Source organism: Nycticebus coucang, chromosome 7, assembly GCF_027406575.1.
Source record: "Nycticebus coucang isolate mNycCou1 chromosome 7, mNycCou1.pri, whole genome shotgun sequence".
NCBI lineage: Eukaryota > Metazoa > Chordata > Mammalia > Primates > Lorisidae > Nycticebus > Nycticebus coucang.
The window spans coordinates 94,394,090-94,420,560 of NC_069786.1; the positions used below are offsets into that span (position 1 = coordinate 94,394,090).

General features: G+C 42.3%; 1 protein-coding gene across 4 annotated transcripts in view; it reads right to left on the bottom strand.

Moving 5' to 3' along the window:
• The window catches only part of ANKRD44 (ankyrin repeat domain 44), a 359,761-nt gene extending 351,084 nt beyond the window's left edge, over nucleotides 1-8,677 (bottom strand). For 3 of the 4 annotated variants that reach the window (XM_053598403.1, XM_053598401.1, XM_053598400.1), the window contains exon 1: nucleotides 8,464-8,677. In XM_053598403.1, the coding sequence (XP_053454378.1) occupies nucleotides 8,464-8,490 (27 nt within the window). In that variant the 5' untranslated portion in view covers nucleotides 8,491-8,677. The remainder of the gene's footprint in view (nucleotides 1-8,463) is intronic. The other variant, XM_053598402.1, reaches the window with a different exon arrangement.
• Between the last annotated feature and the right edge of the window lie 17,794 nt (nucleotides 8,678-26,471).

The following is a 26,471-nucleotide window of genomic DNA, read 5'->3' on the forward strand; positions in this document are numbered from 1 at the left end:
ATGCTCACTGCAATACCTTTCTCCTCATGTTGCCAATCTTAGATACCAAAGCAAGTCTCCTCCATAGAAACTAACTTGAGAAAGTTTTTGACCATGTGAACTATACTCAACTCTGGGCCACCAGGTGAGAAATGAACTTGTTAGATGCTGGTGTTGTGGAGTTCAAAGAAACAGGATTTTGAATGGGAGAACCCAGGGTCTTTGCTAGGGAGCATCTCTGAGGAAGGTTAAAGTGGGGCCCAGCTTAAAATAATTCACACAAGTCAACCACAGGGTCTACATGGATTGTTCCCGTTGCTCTGCAAGAAGTTCAAGAGGATTCTCAAAGGACCACACTAAGAACAGCCCCAGGGGTTCTGTATCCCCAGCACCAGGCTCCTAGAGATCCCAGAAGACACCCTTCTTGAGGAAAAGACCTCTGACCCTTAGGAAGAACTCAAGATGTGTTTATCAGACATGGGAAACTCTAAAGCTGCCACCACCCCAAAGAGAGGGGTAAGGAAATCCGAAGTTCATGGAAGGCAGATACTTTCTGAAACAAGATTCCATGAGCTGCAAAGAGGCTGACACTGAGATATACAGAGAGCTTTCCTAGAATGTTAGAGCTTGAAAACATTTAGAGGAGTTTCTACCTGCTCCCATTTTACAGATGGAAAAACAAAGGGCAGCACTTGCCCAAACCATACAACCATTAGCACCATGAATAGAGTCCAGGTCTTATGATTCTCAAGAAGGTGTTTTTATTTTTTATTTTTAACAAACTACAGCAGGTTCAGCGCCCATAGCACAGTGGTTATGGCACCAGCCACATACACTGAGAATGTCAGGTTCAAATCCAGCCCGGTCCAGCTAAATAACAATAACAACTGCCACAAAAAGTAGCCAGGTCTTGTGGCAGGCACCTGTAGTCCCAGCTACTTGATAGGCTGAGGCAAGAGAATCACTTAAGCCGAAGAGTTTGAGGTTGCTGAGAGTGACACAGCACTCTACCAAGGGTGACACAGTGAGACTCTGTCTCAAAAAAAAAAAAAAGAAAGAAAAAAAAGGAAACTACAGCAAACAAAAGCACTTTAATATTGAAACTTTTAGAGACAGGTTAGAATGTGATTGAATTTTCATGTCTAGGCCTCAAAAAGATGTTTCTACCAATCTCCCCAAGTTTCTAGAAGCTCTGGAAGTTCCCTGACAGCAAAATGTCCTTGAATGATAGTATTAAAGGTACCTTAGAAATTATACTATCATGTTTAAGATCCACTGAGGTGGCAGTGAGGGGGACTCTAGGTTTATAACCAAAAAATACAAGCAAGCTTTGACTCAGTAAAGCCTGTAACAGCCCAAAGGTGGACTACACACTTCTTACCAGCTTAGCTCAACTAACAGAGTTATAAACAATTTTCAGATTTTAAGATAGTAGGCAAGCAAAAGGATTGTTGAAAACTATGAATATAGTTTTATAGAATTAAAAATTCGATTCATGAATCATTAATTTTAACCTCTTGGGTTATCAATTTTTTTTTTTTTACAAACATGAACACTGGTTAGAGCAAATACCTTCTCTCCCAACCTCTGAAAGCAGCCAGAGCCAAACAAGTGTTGGTAAAGGGTAATAAAAGAATAAGATATAAAGTAGGTAATCTATTAAATGGATAACCTTTGACTCTCTATAAATTGAACTAGGGAAAAGAATGGGAATCAGTTTCCGAATCATTGACATTGGTTCAAACCCTCTTCTTAACCTGAAGTTAACTGTTTGACTTTGTATCTGGAGAGCCAAATTAGAGCTAATTTGCCAATATGGCCTTCATAGCCACACTTGTAAGAAAGATAAACTATGACTTGGCACCTGTAGCTCAAGTGGCTAAGATGCCAGCCACATACAACAGAGCTGGTGGGTTCGAATCCAGCCCCGGCCTGCCAAACAACAATGACAACTACAACCAAAAAATAGCCAGATGTTGTGGTAGGTGCCTGTAGTCCCAGCTACTTGGGGGGCCGAGGCAAGAGAATCCTTTAAGCCCAGGGGCTGGAGGTTGCTGTGACCTATGATGCCACAGCACCCTACCCAGGGTGACAGCTTGAGACTCTGTCTCAAAAAAAAAGAAAGATGAACTATGTTAAGAACACTTGTCCCCATCAGAGGCAGTGAGTCACAGAATGGAGAGAGAATCGCTAAAGCACCAGAAAGGCATCCTGTCTAACCTCTTTATTTTACAAAGAGGAGCCTGGCTGTAAAGGCATCTCGTTCAACCTCTTTATTTTACAAAGAGGAACCTGGAGCCCACAGAGGTTAATCTGACTTGCCAAGGGCTGGCTAATGCACAACATATGCCCCCTCTCCCTTGTGCCCGCATCAAATGCTGATAATCAATCTTCACACTTTCCTCTATCCTCCACGGCACAGGTAAGAACTCCTCTGCTACCCAGCTCCTGCCACCCCTTGACCAACTAACTGATAAGAACTGATGTGCCAGATGGAAGCTATTTTCCAACTCTGGCCTTACACTAAGTAATAAAACAATCTTTGTAATACCTGCTCAGGTGCTGACTTGACTCAAAAGAGAGTGACTGGTCTGCTAGTCAAACCAGATCACTGTCACTGCCAAATCTGAGGGGAGCAAACACAGACTCGCTGTAAGGTGACCATACATACAGGTTTGCCTGGGACAGTCCTGAGTCACATCTGTTTCCCAGCTTAATATCTAATAGTACTCTCCTATCCCTTCTCAAAAGTGTCCCAGTTTGGATAAAAAATTTTATGGTCATCCTAATTCTAGGTAACACCTAGTTGTCTACAAACTTTTAGAAATGTTTGTCTGAGTGCATGGTATGTCAGGGGAAAAAAACCACTGAACCAGTCACCAGCAGTTTTCCCATACTAAAGGACTCTGAAACAGTCTTTGAAAGGGCCTCAGGGACCACTGTTTAAGCCAATCCTTTTTTATCTGTTGAGCTTCACTATGGAATTTTCTTTGGGGAAAGCAAAAAGGAGTACCAGAGCTTCAACAAGTTTGGAAACCAGATAATCAGATCTTTGTATCTCTTACCTAATTTTAAATTATTTCATATTATACCTTAGTAATCTATAAAAATTCACATTATCTTTTGAAATATAAATCTTTTTAAAGAATCTTTTAGTCCTGACCAGGAGCAGTGGCTCATGCCAGAAATCCTAGAATTCTGGGAGGCCAAGGCAGGCAGGTGGATTGCTTGAGCTCAGGAGTTTGAGACCAGCCTGAACAATAGTGAGACCCCCATCTCTACTAGAAATAGAAAAACTAGCCATATGTCATGGTGGGCACCTGTAATCCCCGCTACTCAAGAGACTGAGGCAAGAGGATTGCATGACTAAGAGTTTGAGGTCGCTGTGAGCTATGATTGCCACCACATCCTACCCAGGGAACAGAGTGAGACTCTGTCTCAAAAAGGATCTTTTAGGCTCGGCGCTCGTAGCTCATACACGGGGACTGGCGGGTTCAAAGTCAGCCAGGGCCTGCTAAACAACAATGACAACTATAACAAAAAAATAGCCGGGCATTGTGGTGGGCACCTATAGTCCCAGCTACTTGGGAGGCTGAGGCAAGAGAATCTCTTGAGCCCAAGAGTTTGAGGGTGCTGTGAGCTGTGACTCCACACACTCTATCAAGACCAACATAGTAAGATAGTGTCTCAAAAAAAAAAAAAAAGGAAGGATCTTTGAGTACTATTTCTGGAACAAACAAGTGTGTTTGATCCTTCCTTTTTTGAGCTTATATTTGCTCTCTCTTTAGGAAAAAAGTCAATCAATCGTATGGTGCCCCATGATCACATTAATGTACACAGCTATGATTTAATAAAAGAAGTCAATCAATAGAGCTAGACCTTGTGTGCTAGTGTAAGTCCCCATGTACGGACTTACACTAGAGAAGCCCATCACATATTTAAGAGAAGCATAAGTTTATTTGGAAAAGTAACTGGTCTACAGAACATGAATATCAGCCATGTGTGCAAGTGAAAGATATTATATTATCACATGGAAAGTTCAAAACTTTTACCTGACTACCTAGACAGAAGACTAGAAGAAACCAGGTCAAATGTCAAGAGCAGTCATCTCCAAGTATGACTTTATAGGGTTTTAACAATTTTTGTTTTTCTTTATCTATCTTTCTGACTTTCCTACAATGACTGATATTTATTTATTAGATGAAAAAAAAAAAAGACAAAAGAAAACTACCACACCATTCACCAGGATAAGGAGGTGAAAAGGCTAACCGGACAAAGCAGGCACAAGCCAGGCAAGAGCACGGGCCTCAGAGCAGCTCCTTAATCTGAACAGAAGTGGGTGTGGCCCCACGAGGGAGAAGGAGCATAAGGAATGCTGCACATCCAATGGCTTCGCTGTAAACCCATCAGGCCTACACTGCACTGCCCTTGCAACTATGAAAAGTATAGCCTTGTACTCAGAGCCCCACCTGTCTAATCAGACCGCCCAGGTAGGACACTACTAGGTCACTTACTAGGCGTGTGACTCTACACAAGTCAATTAGCCTTTCTGTTTTTGTTTTCCCACCTATAAAATAGGAATCACACCACCACCTCCTCCTGGCCAGGTGGATTAAGAGATGATTAATACCAAAGACCCAGCACACAGTAGCAGCACAAGAAATGTCAGGCATTATTAGGTCTCTGCATGGAATACCGGCCCTTAAGTGCACTCTCAAAACCATGTGACTGGGTCCTGAAACAACCAGAAAAGGGTCCAAAGAATAAAGCCTTTCTCTTCCCTTCTTCCCTGCGAGGCAAGACTGCAGCATAGTGTTTGCTTTAAGGCCAGTGCTCTAGGGAGTGATGGAAAAACCAGGGCAACCCAATAAAATATGCAACATGTCCTAAAACCCCACACTATGGGCTAGAAATCCTGTTTTCAAAGTTAAAGGATTTCTAGTCTCTTGCCACTGCCATGGCTGCCAGCCACCGCCTTTGGCAAGGAGGTGAGTGACTCAAGTGTGAACTAGGACTTGGCAAGGGTACACCAAACCAGAAGGCCTCCAGGCAGGAAGCTCCGAAAAGGCTACCTGCTGAAACAGTTTGTCTACCGGCAGCCTTGGAGATGGAGGTGCTGTGCTGCTGTCATTAGCAAACTCAGATAATAGTGGACATTTCAAACATCTAACAAATTTATCACCCTGGCTTCATAACTTTGAAAAACAAAAAAATCAGGGGAGGAACCCAGGCTGAATATGTGACCACACACTTAAAATCACTACAGTGTCTTAACTATATATCATAAAGAACAGCCCCCCCCCCAAAAGGCCATATTAAATCAAATTGCAAAGAGTTTCGTGGATATCTTGAGCCAAAATGCATCACATTTGTATATAATAAAATCTTACTACCCAAACTTAAAAATTACCTCATTTTACCAAAGATACAAATAAACCTCTGAATGTCCATCTATGAGGAAATAACTACATTACTACTTTAAGGACATAGCTGAGTGTGTTTTATGCTACATAGATGACCAATTTCTCCCAATATGCCTGAATTTTCCCACTTTTAGCCCCACATGCTACGTAAACCAGGATGGGTGGTCCCCCTAATAGTGCAAGAAAAATGATGTGCGTCTTATGAAAAGCAAAACAGAAAAAACACAATTATAAATGCAGAAGTGCTAAATGCCACACTTGTTTGTATCGATAGCTTCCAGTTCCTTTTCATAGAAAAAAAAAAAATGCTAGAAACCACACTGACCTCTCCCTTTTCTCTCTCTCTTTTTTAACTCTCCTAAAACAGAGATGGGAATGGGCATTTTCCTTCTCTTGCAAGAGTAAGAGATCACTGCAAGGTTGAGTGTTGAAGTGGCATCCACTCCCCCTACGAAGCTCCTGTACCCAGCTTTAGCAGGACAGACAATATCGTCATCTGTCACCTCTTACTCTGCCACATTTAAAGACAAACCAAGACAACTTGTAATTCAGGTTATCCACACCAAAGATATGTCCTCAAACTGAAAATCCAAGACCCTTAGCAAAAATCAAGATTCACCTCCCAAATAAGGCATTTAAGACACCAGGGAGGAACTAAGAAGTGATTGTTTCACAAATAGCTTCATGGAGAACAAGATCCCCCTATACAAACTTTAAGGTAGGAATTCCAAGTGGGAGCTCCCTACCCACAATGAAGGAGCAAAACTCTTCTAGCAGGGCACTAAGTAAATGCTTTTTAAAGTGAGTCAGTGAGGTTAAAACTGACTCTAAGAATTGAGAGTTTCAAACGGAAAAGGTAAGACTATATAAGTCAAGAAAGACCACACACTTCCTGGACCTAAAGCTGTAAGGGAAACCATCATGCTCACCACCCCAACCTACCCAGGCCACCGTCCCACCCAGTCTCCCTCTGACTTTACTCCAAGGTAGACAGGCAATTTTTAGATGTTCTTGAATTGTAAAACTCTTTAGGTTCTTTTTGTGTATCGGGAGATAGAATCAAATCAAGATTGTGTGACTTTCTCTCCATAGTAACATTAGTTTGCTGGGGGTGGGGGGTAGAAAAAGATGAAAGGAGGTATATGTAGAGACAGTTTAAAAGGCAAACATCTTTGAAAGCTCTACTCTAATAAACCCTGAAGAATAACTTTCTTTCCAAGACCAAATATTACACTCTTCACTAGGGTTGATCTTGATTTAGAAAAGTATGCTTTCTTGTAACTCTTTCAACACATCCAATGAGAGCTGTCTGATACAACCTTTGGCAGAAAGCACAAGAGTTTCGAGGACAGAAAGGACATAGTCTCAGGTCTACAGGCCTAGAGCTGTGGTCCTTGAGGAAGATTTACTTTATCTTTATCAGATCTGCTTCTTCCTTTAGAAAATGAAGGGGCTAGTTCATCTTTAGACTCCTTACAACTCTAAAAATCTCTGTTACATTCTTTTTTATGGGGATTAACAATAGTGCCTATTAGAACTATTTTTTGTACTTTGAAGATTCAGGAACTAACAGCCAAGTATAATTACATATATCCAAAGATGACAGGACCAAGACACACTAAAACTGTTAAGATTTAAAATCAGCAAATGTCTAACAGTTGGCAAAATATGTGAGCAAAAGGTGGAGGAATCCTAATATCAATTTACAGTTTTAAATGCTCTGGAATCAATGAGAACAAGCAGATTCATCACAATTACCAGCTGCTCTTCCTGCTAAATTTAATAATAACATGAGTTTTAACTCAGTGATTTCCTCCTCTTCCCCCAAAAAAACCCATAAATAAATTAAAAAAAAAATTTTTGAATCTAAAAGGCAAGAGAACAAATCCTTGCAAATCTTTGACGGATTGATTGCATTTAAGTTGCAGGATGTCCTGCTAACTAGAAGCACCAGATGCAACCCACTTGAGAAGCTTGAGATGTCTAATACCAAGGGCTGGCACATGTGACCCCGTGTGTCAAAGTCAAGACTGCCTCTGTGCCTTCTGGGACCCTCAAACTACATTCATTTTACTACCCATGAATAAACGAGTGGGAGGAGAGGCTTTTTCCTTTTTTCGTGGAAAGAGATGCAAAGAGTTTTGTCATACAACTTGGATACGCGGCTGGAGGTGTCAATGTCCCAAGAGCAGCGGAGTCCCCAATGGTGGGTGTTTCCATTCCACAGACCCTGCTTCAAAGATTGACGATCCAATTCAGCAAATTACCCCAGCACTTCCAGCCAGGACTCCAGAACCGCCCTGTGAGGGGTCTCAGCAAGGAAAGCAACAAAGCTGATGGGCACAGACAGACGGTGGCTCACCGCCTGTGAATGGAACCTCCGACCTGCCTTCACCTTTTCCCCGGCGAGACCGGCCAAAGCCGAGACCCAGGTCTCCAAGGGTCCCCATGCCGCACCATGCGCACGGCCTCACGGCTACTAAAGAGGAAGTCAGGATGTCAGATCAAACGGATAAAGACAGCTCCACCTCACAAGAGCCGCGCACTGGGCCGGACTCTCGCTCGGCTCGGGGAGGGGTCTCAGGCTGCGATCCTTTCTCCCCCAGCGCCCACCTTCCTCCCAGGCGGCGCGGACCAGCCTCCCCCAGGAAGGCAAGGGCCGGCGGCGCCCACGCCGAGCAGCAGGACCGGGGCTGGAGGGGCAACTCGAGCCTCCCCTCCCCCTGCCCAGCCGGGCCCGCGTCCCGCGCACACCCGCGCGCACACACCCGCACGCCCGCGCCCCGACTGCGCCCGGCGCCCGCTGGCCCTTCCCGGGCCCCCGGTTGCCTTGCGGCCGCGGGAGCGGAGCGCGCAGTTCCGACGGCCCAAGGCGGGGACGGCGCAGGCGAGGAGAGCCTCAGCCGCCGACTCCACGGGGCACCCGGCGGCCGCGCACACTCCTGCCTCCAGCGCGAGTAAACAGCTCGCAGGCGCGCTCCGCGCCGCGCCCCCATCCCCCGCCGGGCTCCGCGCCGCCCCGCGCCCGCGCGTCCCGCCCGCCGGCGCCGCCGCCCCCTACCTGGTCGGTGAGTTTGAGCACTGCCATTCTTCCGCTGCTTCGCGCGCACGCACATACAGGTCCCGGGTCCGCAGATGTCACGCCAGGAGCCAGGGAAGCGGAAGGGATTGCCAAGGCAAGGGGACAGAATCTGGCTCCCGAATTTGACAGCCCTCCCCCTGCTCCTCCTCCGCCGCCGCCTCCTGCCGCCGAGAGGCTGACACTGGCTAGTGGGGTTTGCGGCCGAGCCCGCCCGCCTCGATACAGGAAGTACCGGCTGCTGCCAGCCGGGCCGCCACTGACATCACCGCGCGCTGGCTCGCCCGCCGCGCGCCGCCCGGGCCGACGCTGCCTCCTGCCGCCCGCAGCCGCGCCGCGCAGCCCGCAGCCCCGGCGCCTGCCCGCCCGCCCGCACCCGGCGCGCTGCCGCGGGCCAGCCGGCCGCCCGCCTTCCGCACCTGCACTCTGCTGCTGGGAGAGCCGACCCCGGGCCCAGGGCTGACCGCCTGCCGCCCTCTTGGGTCTCACAACCTGATGGGCAAGCCGGGGAGGACACACCCCGAGGGGGCGAGAAAGGCTGCCACTCACGCGCCACCAACTTTAGCCCTGGAGGCCGGGTCACTCCTCCTTGCCCTAATCCGGAATCAGATGACTGCCGCGCTCCCATTATCCCACCTCGGTCAGGGGCCGCGATTCTGATGCTCTTTGTTTAATGCTGGAAGCCCTGCTTACTTTGTGAGGCTTTAGAGACTTTTCTCACACATTTTGGGTTGGGGGAACAGGGACTCTGATCCTTCCTTTCATGTTGTTCTCCAGCCACCTTCCAGCTAAACATATCTATCTCCCTCCCTCTGTCCCGCTCTCTCTCTCTTCTCTCTCTTTCTTCTCTCTCTCTCTCTCTCTCTCTCTCTCTCTCTCTCTCTCTCGCCGTTGTTAAGTTCAGATCCCTTGGGTTTGGGATTTTGGCGCGTGGAGGTGGAGCAGAGATACTGGAGCAGCAAAGCAGTCCTAAATTCCCTAACTGATGGAGCATTGAGTGTCTCCAGCAGTCCTGACCACTTTGTTTTTACAAAATTCAAAGTTACTGTGCACCTGAGAGAAGATAGCTGTCAAATACCATGGAATACAAACACAATGGTAATATTCATAATCATAGTAGTGTTGATACTTGTGGAATTTGGAGCATTTATTCATTCAACAACTATGTACTGAGTGCCTACCTGGTACCAGGCACTGGCTGCACACAGGAACAAACGGGGAGCATAAACTGTCAAGATGCTTTCTCTCAGAGATGCCAACATAAACCACACAGTCACTGCTAATGAATGTAATTACAAACTGAGATAAGGGATCACAGGGGGAAACATGCTTCTGAGGGAACCCTTGACAAAGGGATCAGACCAGACTAGTGGGTGAGGACAGGCTTCCCCAAGAAAGTGAGGGAGTTGAGAGCTGGAGGAAGAAGAGTTAAGTAGGCCGAGTGGGAGAGGAAATGCTTTAAGCAGCCCCTGGCAGTCCTAGTGCAGACTTGCAGGGAAGCAGTGAACAGCGCTGAAGAACTACTAGAGCTACAGAGTTCCTGAGTCAACATCAAACATCTGCCTCTGGTTCTGCTCACTCACAAAGTAAATGTGCATTCTTCCTTCCTATGTTCAGAGCCTCCCCCGGTGATTCCACATGAGACTGTTGAGAAGGGAGTAATAGTATTTACTTGGCATCTTCCCATTTATCATCCAACCACGCTGGTTGGTGCAGCAGCTAAATTCTAAATGTACTTTTTTTCTTTTTAGAAACAGAGTCTCACTTTATCACCCTCAGTAGAGTGCTGTGGCACCACAGGTCACAGCAACCTCCAGCTCTTGGGCTTAGGCGATTCTCTCGCCTCAGCCTCCTGAGTAGCTGGGACTACAGGTATGCACCACAACACCCCCTATTTTTTTGTTGCAGTTTGGCTGGGGCCGTGTTTGAACCTGCCACCCTCAGTATATGGGGCTGACACCCTACTCAGTGAGCCACAAGCACCGCCCTAAAATATACTTTTATCTGTCCTATAGATTATGATTCATATCGTGCAGACAAGAGGAACCAAGAAGTTTGCTCCTGGCTTCCACTCTGTTGTGTTGCACGGGGGAAAAAAATCTTTCCAAGATCTCTCTCCAACACAAAACAGATTGTTTATGTTGCATCTGTAAGGCAATTCCTACTGCTATTGTTGGCATGTCTATGTACTAATATCCTGCATGGCTTTGTAAATTAACTGAATAGGACAATGAATTCCCTACTCAAATATAGCCATCTTTTAGAGCAGTGGTTCTCAGCCTTCCTAATGCTGCAACTCTTTAATACAGTTCCTGTGGGTTGTTACCCACAAGTTGAGAACCACTGTTTTAGAGTGATAATGAATGACTTAATTTGGAGCATTCACTCAACTCCACTTTGGTTCATTGTGGTCATGTCTGTAACATAAGTTTTTAGGGCCAGATTTGAAAAAGGAAGGAGCAGGTCTCAGCCCAATCAGATCATCATCCTCTTTTTGTAGCTAGTATTTTTAACACTCCCCTTACTGTCCTGAAAGCAACTTGTAGATAATATTAGCCATCTATACAAATTTCAAAAATATATATATAATGACCAAATTGTACAATAAAGGAGAAATTAAAGGAAAGTAATTTATAATTCATATGTATTTTGTTAAGTAAGTGGTATAGCACAACTGTCTTAGAAAACAAAGCAAGGGGATACTTGCACTTATATATAAAAGTATTGTGAATGAGAGAACCACAAATGCAGAAGTATAGTCTTAGAGAATCAAATTTCAAGATTCAAGTTGTCACAGGCAATGCGATTTTGTGAAAGTTGACCTCTAAGTTCCCAAGAAAATGCAAATGATTGAGCCAAATATATTGACATGGATGCACTTGCCAGAAAATCTAGATTTAGCCCATGCATTCAAAGTAACTCCAACAGTTAGTTAAATGAAACTCAGATTCTGCAGTGGTCTATATTCAATGAGTCTGAGATAACAAAATGCCCTTGCCCTTGGCTAATGAAAAGAAGAAATCCAAAGGTTTATGGAGGTAGGAATGTTGAAGTGATTTTATCATGAATAATCTGTTCATAGTTGTTCAACATAGTTGTTGAATGAATAAGTGCTCCCAAACTGCATACCCCTGGAGGGCCAAGATGATGGTCTTCACACTAAGGCATTGAAAAACACATCAGTGAGGGGAACACATCAGAAAAGCTCTGTAGTGGCTGAATATGATGATGGGAGAGGCTTTCATTGAGATGGCTTTCTGATTTCTATAACAGGCGGATCCAGGGATGGCGATGGCCAAGTGGCAGTGCTTAACTGGCAGAGGTGGATACATTTACTATCATGGGCAGCAGGAACAAAGTAGTACTCAAAGGTCTTGACCTATAGGGAGATTTGATAGCACCCTAGGTAGTCCTAGGAGTGAATACCCTGTTTCCTTAAAATAAGACACTGTCTTATGTACACTGTACTTCCAAAGATGCTCTAGGTCTTATTTTCAGGGGAAGTCTTATCTTTCCTGTAAGTAGGTCTTATTTTCGGAGGATGTCTTATTTTGGGGAAAACGGGGTAGATGGTCAGGCTTCTGCAATAGCGCTCAATCTTAATAACAGGAAATACTGCTCAGGTGTTTGCTACCTGAAACCTGACTTGAGCCATCAGAATAAGAAGCCATCCTTCTCATCCAGTTTCCAAATACATAAGCCAGTTCACAGATACAGAGCCCCTTGATTAAAAGGGAAGCTGGTCCCTGTTTGAAGGGCTTTGCATCTTGCCATAAATAATATATGCTAAATCCTCACCCAAGCTTTTTCCCAAAGGAACCTGATGTTGTTTTTTAGGCTAACCAAAAATGGGGTGAAATGAAATACCCAGACATTTCAGGAATCACTCACTAGACCAGCGCTTTTCAACGTTTTTTATCTCACAGCACATTTAAACCTGCAGTTAAACTTCCACAGCACACATAGATTATGTTGATAAAAAAAAAAGAGTAAAAACAAGAATATACTTATTGTGCTTTGAACCTCTTTTGAAAATAATTTAATTAATGATGTTTATAAAATTTTTCTCAGCACACCTAAGATCCTCCCATGGCACACTGGTGTGCCACAGCACACCAGTTGAAAATCATTGCACTAGACACTGCTTCTGAATTAATACTAATTCCTGGGAATCCAAAATACCACTGAAACCACCAATCAAGGTAGGGATTTATGGTAGTCAGGTGATAAATGGAATTTTCAACCAAATACACCTGTATAAATCACTGTGCCTCCAGTACCTCTATAGGCCCAAACTACAGTTATTTCCTCAGTTCTTGAATATATAATTAAAATCGATATAATAAGTAGCAGAATTCCTACATCACTTCTTTGACACACAGAATGAAGGCTATTGTGATAGGTCTGTCCAAGGAAAAGACTCTGAAATTTCCTCTTGCTACCAGAATAGAAAACCAAAAGCAAAATTGCATTCCTAGAGATATGTAGAAATTAGTACCACCATAAAAGACAGGACAGATGCAGGAGCAGTAACACTATCACATCTCAGTTTATTCACTTGTTTGACTTATACAGAAGGCAGATCTCAGAGGATAACTATGAATTGTTGTAAACTTAATCAAGTGATAATATAAACTCTCCCACCCTCTGCCATGATCTCATCTGCACAGATCTTGATCACTGTATTAAAGACATCAAGCTGAAGGAGGCGGAGCAAGATGGCAGCCAAGTAACAGCTTCGTTGCATCTGGGCACCGTGAGTCTGGGGATATAGGACTCCAGGCATCTCTGGCTGGTAGGATCTGCCTACCATCACCCCTGAGAGGATACAAGGAGTCAGTGAGAGACTTCTGGACCCTAAGAGGAGGACTAAAACAGTGGAAAACCGGCAAGTGGTCGCGTGTGTTCAATCCATCTAAACCCGCCCGCAACTGTAAGTTCAGTAGCAGCGAGACTGCAAACCAGAAAGGCCTTACCTGTGAACTGTTTTGGTGTCTTTGGACTTGGCACTCAGCTGAACTGCCTTGGGGAGAGCCTGAGCAGGAGTGCGGAGAACTTTGGCCTTTGTCTAGGGCCCCAGTCTGAGCCACTGAGCAAGACGGAGCTAATAGTGTTTGGCTCTGGGTCACAGGCAGACATTGTGAGCCATCTGCCCCGGCAAGCTCCGCCCTCAGGGTCGCAGAGCTGGAATTGGGTGGGAGCTGGTAACCCAGCGACAAAGTAGCCTAAGGGCGGGGTCTGAACCGCCTTGCAGCCCTAACCCTCGGGGGCAGAGGGAGACCAGTTTTGACACACAGGGTAAGTGGATAGCCACTTCAGCAGTGATTCCAGTGACAAGCACTTCCCTGAGAAAGCTTCTGCTCATCCATAGGCACGAGAACTTAAAGAGCAAGAGGAAGTGAAAGGAAAATTAGGGCAAGGAAACAGATAAAAGAAATCACCCATGAGGAAGAATCAGCAGAAAACTCCAGGCAACATGAAGAACCAGTCCAGAACAACCCCGCCGAGGGACCATGAGGTAGCTACTGCAGAGGATTCCACCTATACAGAAATGTTAGGAATGACAGAAAGGGAATTTAGAATACACATGTTGAAAACAATGAAAGAAATGATGGAAACAATGAAGGAAACTGCTAATAAAGTGGAAAATAACCAAAAGGAAATCCAAAAACAGAATCAAATCAGAGATGAACGATATGAAGACTATAAAAAGGATATAGCAGAGCTGAAGGAAATGAAACAGTCAATCAGGGAACTTAAAGATGCAATGGAAAGTATCAGCAACAGGTTAGACCATGCAGAAGAAAGAATTTCAGAGGTAGACGACAAAGTTTTTGAGATAACTCAGATAGTAAAAGAGGCAGAAAAGAAGAGAGAGAAAGCAGAACGTTCACTGTCAGAATTATGGGACTTTATGAAGCGTTCCAACATACGAGTTATAGGAATTCCAGAAGGGGAAGAAGAATGCCCCAGAGGAATGGAAGCCATACTAGAGAATATTATAAAAGAAAATTTCCCAAATATCACCAAAGATTCTGACACACTGCTTTCAGAGGGCTATCGGACCCCAGGTCGCCTCAACTCTAACTGAGCTTCTCCAAGACATATTGTGATGAGCCTGTCCAAAGTCAAGACAAAAGAAAAGATTCTGCAAGCTGCCAGGAGTAAGCGCCAGTTGACCTACAGGGGCAAATCCATCAGAGTGACCGCAGACTTCTCTAATGAAACTTTCCAAGCAAGAAGACAATGGTCATCTACCTTTAATCTACTTAAACAGAACAATTTCCAGCCCAGAATTCTGTACCCTGCTAAGCTAAGCTTCAAAATTGATGGAGAAATCAAATTATTTACGGATATACAAACATTGAGGAAATTCGCCACAACAAGACCAGCTTTACAGGAAATACTTCAACCTGTTCTGCACACTGACAACCACAATGGATCAGCAGCAAAGTAAGAACTCAGAAATTAAAGGACAGAACCAAACCTACACACTGATGCAAAAGATAAAACTAAGCAATGAACTCTCACAAAATAAGACGAATAGAATACTACCACACTTATCAATTATCTCAATAAATGTTAATGGCTTGAATTCCCCACTGAAGAGACATAGATTGGTTGACTGGATTAAAAAACACAAGCCATCCATTTGCTGTCTGCAAGAAACACACCTGGCTTCAAAAGACAAATTAAAGCTCCGAGTCAAGGGTTGGAAGACAATTTTTCAGGCAAATGGAATTCAGAAGAAAAGAGGAGTTGCAATCTTATTTTCAGATACATGTGGATTTAAAGCAACTAAAGTCAAAAAAGACAAAGATGGTCACTTTATATTGGTCAAGGGAAAAATACAACAAGAAGACATTTCAATTCTAAATATCTATGCACCCAATTTAAATGCTCCCACATTCTTGAAACAGACCTTACTCAGCCTGAGCAATATGATATCTGATAATACCATAATAACAGGGGACCTTAACACTCCTCTTACAGAGCTGGACAGATCCTCTAAACAGAAATTAAACAAGGATATAAGAGACTTAAATGAGACCCTAGAACAACTGTGCTTGATAGACGCACATAGAACGCTCCATCCCAAAGATAAAGAATATACATTCTTCTCATCACCCCATGGAACATTCTCCAAAATTGATCATATCCTGGGACACAAAACAAATATCAACAGAATCAAAAGAATTGAAATTTTACCTTGTATCTTCTCAGACCATAAGGCACTAAAGGTGGAACTCAACTCTAACAAAAATGCTCGACTCCACCCAAAGGCATGGAAACTAAACAATCTTCTGTTGAATAACAGATGGGTGAAGGAAGAAATAAAACAGGAAATCATTAACTTCCTTGAGCATAGCAACAATGAAGACACAAGCTACCAAAACCTGTGGGATACAGCAAAAGCAGTTTTGAGAGTAAAATTCATCTCTTTAGATGCCTACATTCGAAAAACAGAAAGAGAGCACATCAACAATCTCACAAGAGATCTTATGGAATTGGAAAAAGAAGAACAATCTAAGCCTAAACTCAGTAGAAGCAAAGAAATATCCAAAATCAAATCAGAGATCAATGAAATTGAAAACAAAAGAATCATTCAGAAAATTAATGAAACAAGGAGTTGGTTTTTTGAAAAAATAAATAAAATAGATAAACCATTGGCCAGACTAACGAGGAATAGAAAAGTAAAATCTCTAGTAACCTCAATCAGAAATGATAAAGGGGAAATAACAACTGATCCCACAGAGATACAAGAGATCATCTCTGAATACTACCAGAAACTCTATGCCCAGAAATTTGACAATGTGAAAGAAATGGATCAATATTTGGAATCACACCCTCTCCCTAGACTCAGCCAGGAAGAAACAGAGCTCCTGAACAGACCAATTTCAAGCACTGAGATCAAAGAAACAATAAAAAAGCTTCCAACCAAAAAATGCCCTGGTCCAGATGGCTTCACTCCAGAATTCTATCAAACCTTCAAGGAAGAGCTTATTTCTGTACTGCAGAAATTATTCCAAAAAATTGAGGAAGAAGGAATCTTCCCCAACACATTCTATGAAGCAAACATCACCCTAATACCAAAACCAGGAAAAGACCCAAACTAAAAGGAGAATTTCAGACCAATCTCACTCATGAATATAGACGCGAAAATTCTCAACAAAATCCTAGCCAATAGATTACAGCTTATCATCCAAAAAGTCATTCATCATGACCAAGTAGGCTTCATCCCAGGGATGCAAGGCTGGTTTAACATACGCAAGTCTATAAACGTTATCCACCATATTAACAGAGGCAAAAAATAAAGATCACATGATCCTCTCAATAGATGCAGAAAAAGCATTTGATAAAATCCAGCATCCTTTTCTAATTAGAACACTGAAGAGTATAGGCATAGGTGGCACATTTCTAAAACTGATTGAAGCTATCTATGACAAACCCACAGCCAATATTTTACTGAATGGAGTAAAACTGAAAGCTTTTCCTCTTAGAACTGGAACCAGACAAGGTTGTCCTCTGTCACCTTTACTATTCAACGTAGTGCTGGAAGTTCTAGCCAATACAATTAGGCAAGACAAGGAAATAAAGGGAATCCAAATGGAAGCAGAGGAGGTCAAACTCTCCTTCTTTGCTGACGACATGATCTTATACTTAGAGAACCCCAAAGACTCAACCACAAGACTCCTAGAAGTCATCAAAAAATACAGTAATGTTTCAGGATATAAAATCAATGTCCACAAGTCAGTAGCCTTTGTGTACAACAATAATAGTCAAGATGAGAAGCTAATTAAGGACACAACTCCCTTCATCATAGTCTCAAAAAAATGAAATACCTAGGAGTAGACCTAACGAAGGAGGTGAAGGACCTCTATAAAGAAAACTATGAAATCCTCAGAAAGGAAATAGCAGAGTATATTAACAAATGGAAGAACATACCATGCTCATGGATGGGAAGAATCAACATTGTTAAAATGTCTATACTTCCCAAAGCAATCTACCTATTCAATGCCATTCCTATCAAAATACCAACATCGTACTTTCAAGATTTGGAAAAAATGATTCTGCGTTTTGTATGGAACCAGAAAAAAACTTGTATAGCTAAGGCAGTTCTCTGTAACAAAAATAAAGCTGGGGGCATCAGCATATCAGATTTTAGTCTGTACTACAAAGCCATAGTGCTCAAGACAGCATGGTACTGGCACAAAAACAGAGACATAGACACTTGGAATCGAATTGAAAACCAAGAACTGAAACTAACATTTTACAACCACGTAATCTTCGATAAACCAAACAAGAACATACCTTGGGGGAAAGACTCCCTATTCAATAAATGGTGTTGGGAGAACTCGATGTCTACATGTAAAAGACTGAAACTGGACCCACACCTTTCCCCACTCACAAAAATTGATTCAAGATGGATAAAGGACTTAAATTTAAGGCATGAAACAATAAAAATCCTCCAAGAAAGCATAGGAAAAACACTGGAAGATATTGGCCTGGGGAAAGACTTCATGAAGAAGACTGCCATGGCAATTGCAACAACAACAAAAATAAACAAATGGGACTTCATTCAACTGAAAAGCTTCTGTACAGCTAAGGAGATAATAACCAAAGCAAAGAGACAACCTACACAATGGGAAAGGATATTTGCATATTTTCAATCAGACAAAAGCTTGATAACTAGGATCTATAGAGAACTCAAATTAATCCACATGAAAAAAGCCAACAATCCCTTATATCAATGGGCAAGAGACATGAATAGAACTTTCTCTAAAGACGACAGACGAATGGCTAACAAACACATGAAAAAATGTTCATCATCTCTATATATTAGAAAATGCAAATCAAAACAACCCTGAGATATCATCTAACCCCAGTGAGAATGGCCCACATCACAAAATCTCAAAACTGCAGATGCTGGCGTGGATGTGGAGAGAAGGGAACACTTTTACACTGCTGGTGGGACTGCAAACTAGTACAACCTTTCTGGAAGGAAGTATGGAGAAACCTCAAAGCACTCAAGCTAGACCTCCCATTTGATCCTGCAATCCCATTACTGGGCATCTACCCAGAAGGAAAGAAATCCTTTTATCATAAGGACACTTGTACTAGACTGTTTATTGCAGCTCAATTTACAATCGCCAAAATGTGGAAACAGCCTAAATGCCCACCAACCCAGGAATGGATTAACAAGCTGTGGTATATGTATACCATGGAATACTATTCAGCCATTAAAAAAAATGGAGACTTTACATCCTTCCTATTAACCTGGATGGACATGGAAGACATTATTCTTAGTAAAGCATCACAAGAATGGAGAAGCATGAATCCTATGTACTCAATTTTGATATGAGGACAATTAATGACAATTATGGTTATGGGGGGAAACAGAAAGAGGGAAGGAGGGAGGTGGGTGGGGCCTTGGTGTGTGTCACACTTTATGGGGGCAAGACATGATTGCAAGAGGGACTTTACCTAACAATTGCAATCAGTGTAACCTGGCTTATTGTACCCTCAATGAATCCCCAACAAAAAAAAAAAAAAAAAAAAAAAAGACATCAAGCTGAGTGGACCTGATGATGCCTTCACAATACATATGTGAGCCACAGGGTGAGAGATAAACTCAAAGAAAATTTACAAGTTTCTAAAGGTCCAGTGATCTGGAAGACATCAAGAGATCCCCTCCAAAGTAAGAGACAAATTGCTGCACCTTGCACCACCTATCACTAAAAAAAGAAGTGTACCCTTGTAAGATGCACTGCAGGTGTAATCCCACTAATCACCCTCCCTCTGCCCATCCTCCCCCTCCCTTTCCTCCCTCTCCCCCTTCCCCATATTCTTAGATTATAACTGGGTTATAGCTTTCATATGAAAGCCATAAACAAGGGTACATGTGAAACTTAGTAAATGTAGAATATAATTGTCTTAACACAATAAATAAGAAAATGCCAGGAAGGCTATGTTAACCAGTGTGATGAAAAGGTGTCAAACTGTTTATAAAACCAATGTATGGTGCCCCATGATCGCATTTGTTTAATATTAATAAAAATAAATAAATAAAGTAAAAAATAAAAAAAGAGGTGTAATATTTTTGGACCTCTTTAGATTTTGGAGGCAATTATACCACAATAGAGTATGATGCTCTGACCCACTTACCCATAATCCATTAGGTTGGCATTTTTTTTATTAGTAAAAAGAGAAAAAGAAGGGGGCGGCACCTGTGGCTCAGTGAGTAGAGCGCCAGCCCCATATACCAGAGGTGGCAGGTTCAAACCTGGCCCTGGCCAAAAACTTCAAAAAAAAAAAAAAAAGAGAGAGAGAGAGAGAAAGAAGAATCTATAGCAGGACCTATAACTGGAGGAATCCAGGGATACCTCAATGGTATTTGTCTGTGATAGGGATGCTATGCAGAGCCTCTCGTGAACCTTGATTAGAAGAGTTACAGTGTAGACTTCCCTAGTTTTACAAACAATGCCCTCTGATCTGAAGATAACAATTTTGCATTTGAGAAATGGTGATTAGCTTGCTAAGTGAATTTGAATGACTGGCCTTCACACATCAAGTGACTGTGTGACCCCAGGTGCACATTATAAACTGAGTATTATGTAATCCACCAGATCATGAAACTGGGCATATGTAGGAGACAGCTTGAGCAGCTCCAGAAAGCACAAGTTGCCTTAGCAGGTGACTCAGATACTTACTCCTGGCGCCTCTTTATCTTCAACCTCATGGATAATTTCTTAAGACCGGTTAACTGGTTTAAGAAATATACTGTTCTCATCAATATACTAGCACAAGCTGGATGTGATCTGTTCCAGCATTACAGTCGCTATAAGAAATGCTCCCGATGATAGTACAGATAGATCTATGCTCATTCACAGGCAATTGTTGGTGGTTTTGCTGCATGAACAGCAACTGGGAAAGAAAAAGATTGAGAGATTAGTGACAGAGCAGTCTGTGGAGAGGTATGTGGGTGTACCTTTCAGAATGGGAATGAAGCATAAGGGTATGGGTCACCAGGGAAAGGGCCTCTCCTCCATGCTTTTAGTTCTGATAACCATCCTCTTCCCTTTGTCTCAAGCCCTATTGGTAAAAGCTGCCTCCTAAAGTTATTATTTATTTCTGTGGCCCCTTTTTGCTTTTTCATCTTCAATACCTATTTAAGCAATTCCCCATATTAAATTATTTCTGTTAAAATGATGTGGTTTGTTTTGCTGACTAGATCCTGATTGATAAAACAACAGTTGCATTCCTGGAATAAGAAAAAAAAACACTGAATATTAAAACTGTTTAAAACTAAACAAAACAAAAACATTGTGTTTATATGTAAAATGGATTAAGTTCTAAGCTAACTACAAACAGATTTTTTGTACCTGCATGAATATTTAATGGGGCAGTTTGAAATCCACCCAGCAGACACCTAGCGTCTTAAACCAACAAACGTTGCATTCTTTGGTACAACCAAATATGCCCTTTCAAATTTCAAAAGTATTCTGTTAGGAGCAACTTTAAGAACTATAGTAGGCATAGCTTATTATTTTAACAAATCCATGCAATATATTATATCACATTTTAGTATGGTTGTTTAATATCCTTTTTAAATTGTATAAGTATAAATACACACATAAGTGTACGTATATGTCTATGCATCCATGTTTGCATGGTATATGTATGTGTACACATATGCCTATGTATATATAAACCATGTAAGCATGTGAATATACAGTATATCACTATAGTGGACGCTGTGGTGTGCCACCCATTTCTCACCTACAGGACTGAAGCCTTTATGTCCCCTTGCTGTTGGAAGTGTTCCCTGCTGACAGCCTGAAACTGAGTCTTCCTCCAGGAATTGCCCTCAAAGCAACTACTTCGCCAAGGTTAAACCCTCTCTGGGGACTCTTCATATCCAGTGAAGGCCAGGGTAGGAAGGCACAGCCCCTTTGTCTCAGCTCAGGACACCTCCAAAAGCTCGTCTTAGCCCCAGCACTCTCTCTGGGATCAGCTGGGACCTACATGGCAGCTCCTTTCGGATCAGCATTTTCCCTCTACCCAGTTCTCCTTCCTTCCTTCCCCACTGTTGTACCTAAAAGCCTACACCTCTAGATTGCTTCCATACAGTCTATCTCTGAGACTGTTGCCTGAGGAACCCAACCCAATCCCATTGTATATTTTGACTTTAGTGACTTAGAGAGCTCATTCCATGTTTGTAAATACATCAGAATCACCTTTCTGGCCTGTGTAAAACCACAAGCAGAGCCATGTAAAAATGATTGCTGGATGAGATTAAATCCTGATGAGATAAACTCACACTCTCAGCATGGACACTTTTCTATTTTGAAGCTACTGTGGCCCTTGACTTTATGGTCAAGCTACAAGAGGTCCAAGAGTGTCTTAGGGGTATCAGATGATCCTCTCTAAACAAACCAAGGGTCTATCAGTGTAGGCCTAGGAGATCAGAACATTTCTTCAGTGCTGAATTAGTGCAACTACTGTGGAGTACAGTAAGGAGGTTCTTCAAAAAACCAAAACTAAGGCCAGGTGCAGCGGCTCATACCTGTAATCCTAGCACTCTGAGAAGCAAAGGCGAGAGGATCCCTTGAGCTCAGGAGTTCAAGACCTGCCTGGGCAAAACCAAGACTCTGTCTCTACTAAAAACAGAAAACTTAGCTGGGTGTCAGGGCTGGTACCTATAGTCTCAGCTACTCAGGAGGCTGAGACAAGATCACTTGAACCCAGGAGTTTGAGGTTGCTGTGAGCTAAGCTGATACCACTACACTGTAGCCCAAGCAACAAAGTGAGACTCTGTCCCAAACAACAATAACAACCAAAAAAAAAACTAGAGAGGCGACCAGGCCAGGAGCCAAAGAGCTGCAGCCTTGGGATCTCCAAGACCTCCATTGGAAATCTGCAAGTCAAGGTAACATTCAAAGGAGTACGGATTAGGGTTGTGACCTCACTCCGACCCTGTTAAAGACCCAGTTGGGCTTGGCTCCCATAAGAAGCAGCTTTGGTTCCAGCTAACACATCATTGGGAAATCTGCAGAAACTATGTCCTGATATTGAGGATCAGATTGTATATTGAAGATTTCTAAGAACTCCCAAGAAGCAAATAAAGCATCATTTCAGCTCAGTTACCTGTCAAGGAGTGACCCCCGGGGACCACAGCCAGAGGCGACCTGCTCAGTTTGCCTAGATTTCTTCAGCAATCCCGTCTCCTTGTCTTGTGGGCACATCTTCTGTTTTGATTGCATCCAAACTTGGGCATCAAAAAGGAAGGATTCAAAACTGATCTGCCCCATGTGCCGAGCATCGACAGAGAAACTTCCCATGGAAGAATGGCAGATGAGAACACTGACCCTTCTCCTCAAGCTCCTCCTGGAGCAGACGATGCACATGAGCCATGAGCTCCAGCGGTTCCAGGAAGATACGAGCCTGGAAGCAGCCACCGCCAGCTCCCTTCTTGTCGTCTCCAAGGACCTAAGGAGCGTCCAGCATGCAAAGAGCCATCAGGACATGCTGGAAGATCCCAGGAGATCCCTGGCCTGTGTCCTGGGTGCACCCAGCTTCTCCACTGGCCGACATTACTGGGACATGGACGTGGGAGAGGTGAAGGAGTGGTCTCTGGGTGTCTGCAAAGAATCAGTTGACAGAAGGCAGAGTGATTTATCCTCTGAGCATGGCTTCTGGATCATCAGCATGAAGGCAGGAGCAATCTGTGCCAACTTCATCCCCAAAAGTAGGATTCCTGCAAGCCCTGGACTTGAATGTGTGGGAATTTTCCTGGATGTTGAGATGGAAGAAATCCAGTTTTTGATGTTGGAAGTGATGCCCTCATTTATATATACAGTCCTCTCTCCTCTCTGGGGCCTTTTCGCCCGTTTTTCCTTCTTGAGCTGCTAGGAGAAGGTGACAGTGGTGTCCTGAGAATCTGCCCATGAGAAATTGAGCTCTTTCTAGCAGCTTTGTAGAGAAGTCAGAGAGATATTTGGCCTGAAAAAACTGAGAATGATTGAGGACCAGACAGTGTGCTGTAGTGCAAATTGTCAAATATTGTTAAGTGCATTTGATAGACACTATAGTGACAATGATATAGATTTGTTTGTGGTAGATATTTTAGGCTTGTAGGTGAATAATGGAGATATTTGTGAAGCAGAAGAAGGCTCAGTTTTTGAGCCTGTAAATTGGGTAATTTTATCTCTGAGTCAAATAGTTGTCATGATTTGAACACATCTCTGTAGTAACATTTCTAGCCAACAATGAATAGACAGCAGTAGGTTGTAAGTTAACTAGATACTAGATTTTGTGGATAGAAATTGTCTTTTTTATTTTGTGGCTTTTTTGTGGAATGTCTGATGGTATTCCTCTGTGGACAAAGAATCAGATAGAACCCATGTGAGATGCTTTGATAAAGCATAAAATTTCAGAGAGAGGGAAATAGGTCCTGGGGAAAACCAAGTTTCTCATTTTTACTTTCTTTGAAACACAGTTTCTTGAGAGTCAAAGAACTTTGACCAAGGCATTTTGTGAGTAGTGATTCATATTATACTGGGAATTATCCTTTGCCCACTTCAACAATTGACCTGTTGCATAGCTGTCAGTATACTAGGGTATGTATGATAGGCATGAAGATGCCAATAGGTTAATGAGATAGTATCAAGTTTATAAAATAGCAAAAGATTCAGCAACTTCTGGATCAATTATATACAGGATGAAATGACTGTTCTGAAGACTGGATCCCTGAACGTCTGCCCAGCAGATGTAGATTCACTTGAAAACCCCTCTGTGTTTTCTGAGATGAAAGTCCATCTCCCAGCAAGCACAAACTTCAGACCAGTGTTGCTGATTTTTGATTTGTTAAGAATTGTTTATCAACCATGTTAATTCATTAATGTGTATTCATCATAAATTTGCTTTTAAAGTTGTTTTTGGATTTGTATTAGTAGAATTGACATTTTCTTCCAATTGAATTTATAAAATGTCAAGCGATTTTATGACATTATGAGCCAGCAATTCCACTGTTGGGTATATAGCCAAAGGAGGGGAGTTCAGTATATTAAAAACATACCTGCCCTCCCATGTTTATTGCATCACTATTCACAATAGCTGAGATTTGGAATCAACCTGAATGTCCACCAATGGATGAATGGATAAAGAAATTGTGGTACATATACATGATGGAATATTACATATCCACAAAAAAGAATGAAATCCTGCCTTTTGAAATAACATGTATGGAAAGAGAGAACATTATGTTAAGTGAAATAAGCCAAGTACAGAAAGATAAATCTCACAAGTTCTCACTCATATGTGGCAGCTAAATATCAAAAACAGTTGATCTCCTGGAGACAGAGAGTAGAATGAGGCTTACCAGAGGCTGGGAAGGGGAGTGGAGAATGGAGGATAAGCGGTGGCTAATGCATGCAAAAATATAGGTAGGTAGAATGAACACTATTTGATAGCACAACAAAGTGACTATAAACAATAAGTCAGGATATACTTTGAAATAACTAAAAGAATGGAATTGGAATGTTCCTAGCACAAAGAAATGTTAAATGCCTGAGGTGATGGATATTCCAATTACCCTGATTGGTTAATGCACATTGTATCAAAATATCACATATACCCTAAAAAGATAATACAACTATTACATACCCATAATAACTAAAAAAGGGGGAAAGGGAAAGAATAAGATAATTTCCTCATGTAATTTTTTATAAATTCCTATCTGTAAGCACCATGTATTTCTGTATAAAGCATGGTTCCCAGATTCCAAAGAACTATGAAGTTGAAGCTTGTTCTGTTAGCTTAATAACAACTTTTCATGGGGGAAAGATGAAATATATCCAGCCCATGAAATATATCATATTCCACGAGTCAAAACCTGTATAGCATTTATAAAGTACATGGTACAAAGTAACGCACAATAAATGTTAACTCTTATGTCTATGACATTAAAATGTGAGCTAACATCTTAAACTTAAAGAAATATGGTTTTGTAATCATTATTATAAAGTTATTTTTGTGTGTGGATTACTTGAGCTCGGAGGTTATTATGAAGTTATTTTTAGTATTTATTTGTTGAAATTCATGTTCTTTGACCCAGGAAATACCTTCCTTGCCTTTTGGTCTTTACTTTCCTTAACCTTTCAACAAACTTACAATCGGTATCATTCAGTTAAGTCCTTCATTGTTTAATTTGTATTAGTCATCTGTTCTCTATAATCGTTTTGTTCTCTATAATTGTCTTCTGTAACTTCTTATATTTTATTTTGTTTATGTCCCATTCCCCTCATTATGTTATAAGCTTCTAGTGAGCACTAACCATGTCTTATCTTCTTTGGTATAACCTATAGTGCTAGCTACTAAGTATGAATTCAATAAGTAATGACAAACTGTTTGATTTTTAAAGCATGCAAGCAGTGGTAATATTAGCGGACAATTCTGCTCAATACATACTAAGAATTTTTTTCTTTATCAGCCTTCTTAAACTTAGTAACAGCCTTAGTAACGAATGTATACAAATCAGACACACACACAAAAAAAACTTTCAGAAATAGGACAAGTAGAAAGAGGTATGTTATTGGGCTGGGTGTGGTGGCTCATGCCTGTAATCCCAGCACTTGCGAGGCCAAGGCAGGTGGATTGCCTGAGCACACAGGTTCGGAACCAGATTGAGCAAGACTGAGACCCTGTCTCTAAACAATAGCCGGGCGTTGTGGTGGGCACCTGTAGTCCCAGCTACTCAGGAGGCTGAGGCAAGAGAATTGCTGAAGCCCAAGAGTTTGAGGTTGCTGTGAGCTATGATGCTACAGCACTCTACTGAGGGCTACAAAGTGAGACTCTGTCACAAAAAAAAAAAAAAAAGGAAAGGAAAGAAATAGGTAAGTTATTATAATGATTTAGAAATGAGATATTTAAAATTTTTCCTGTGAGACAATGCTAGAATGAATACTGCATTTGCTCTGGGTTAAAACTTC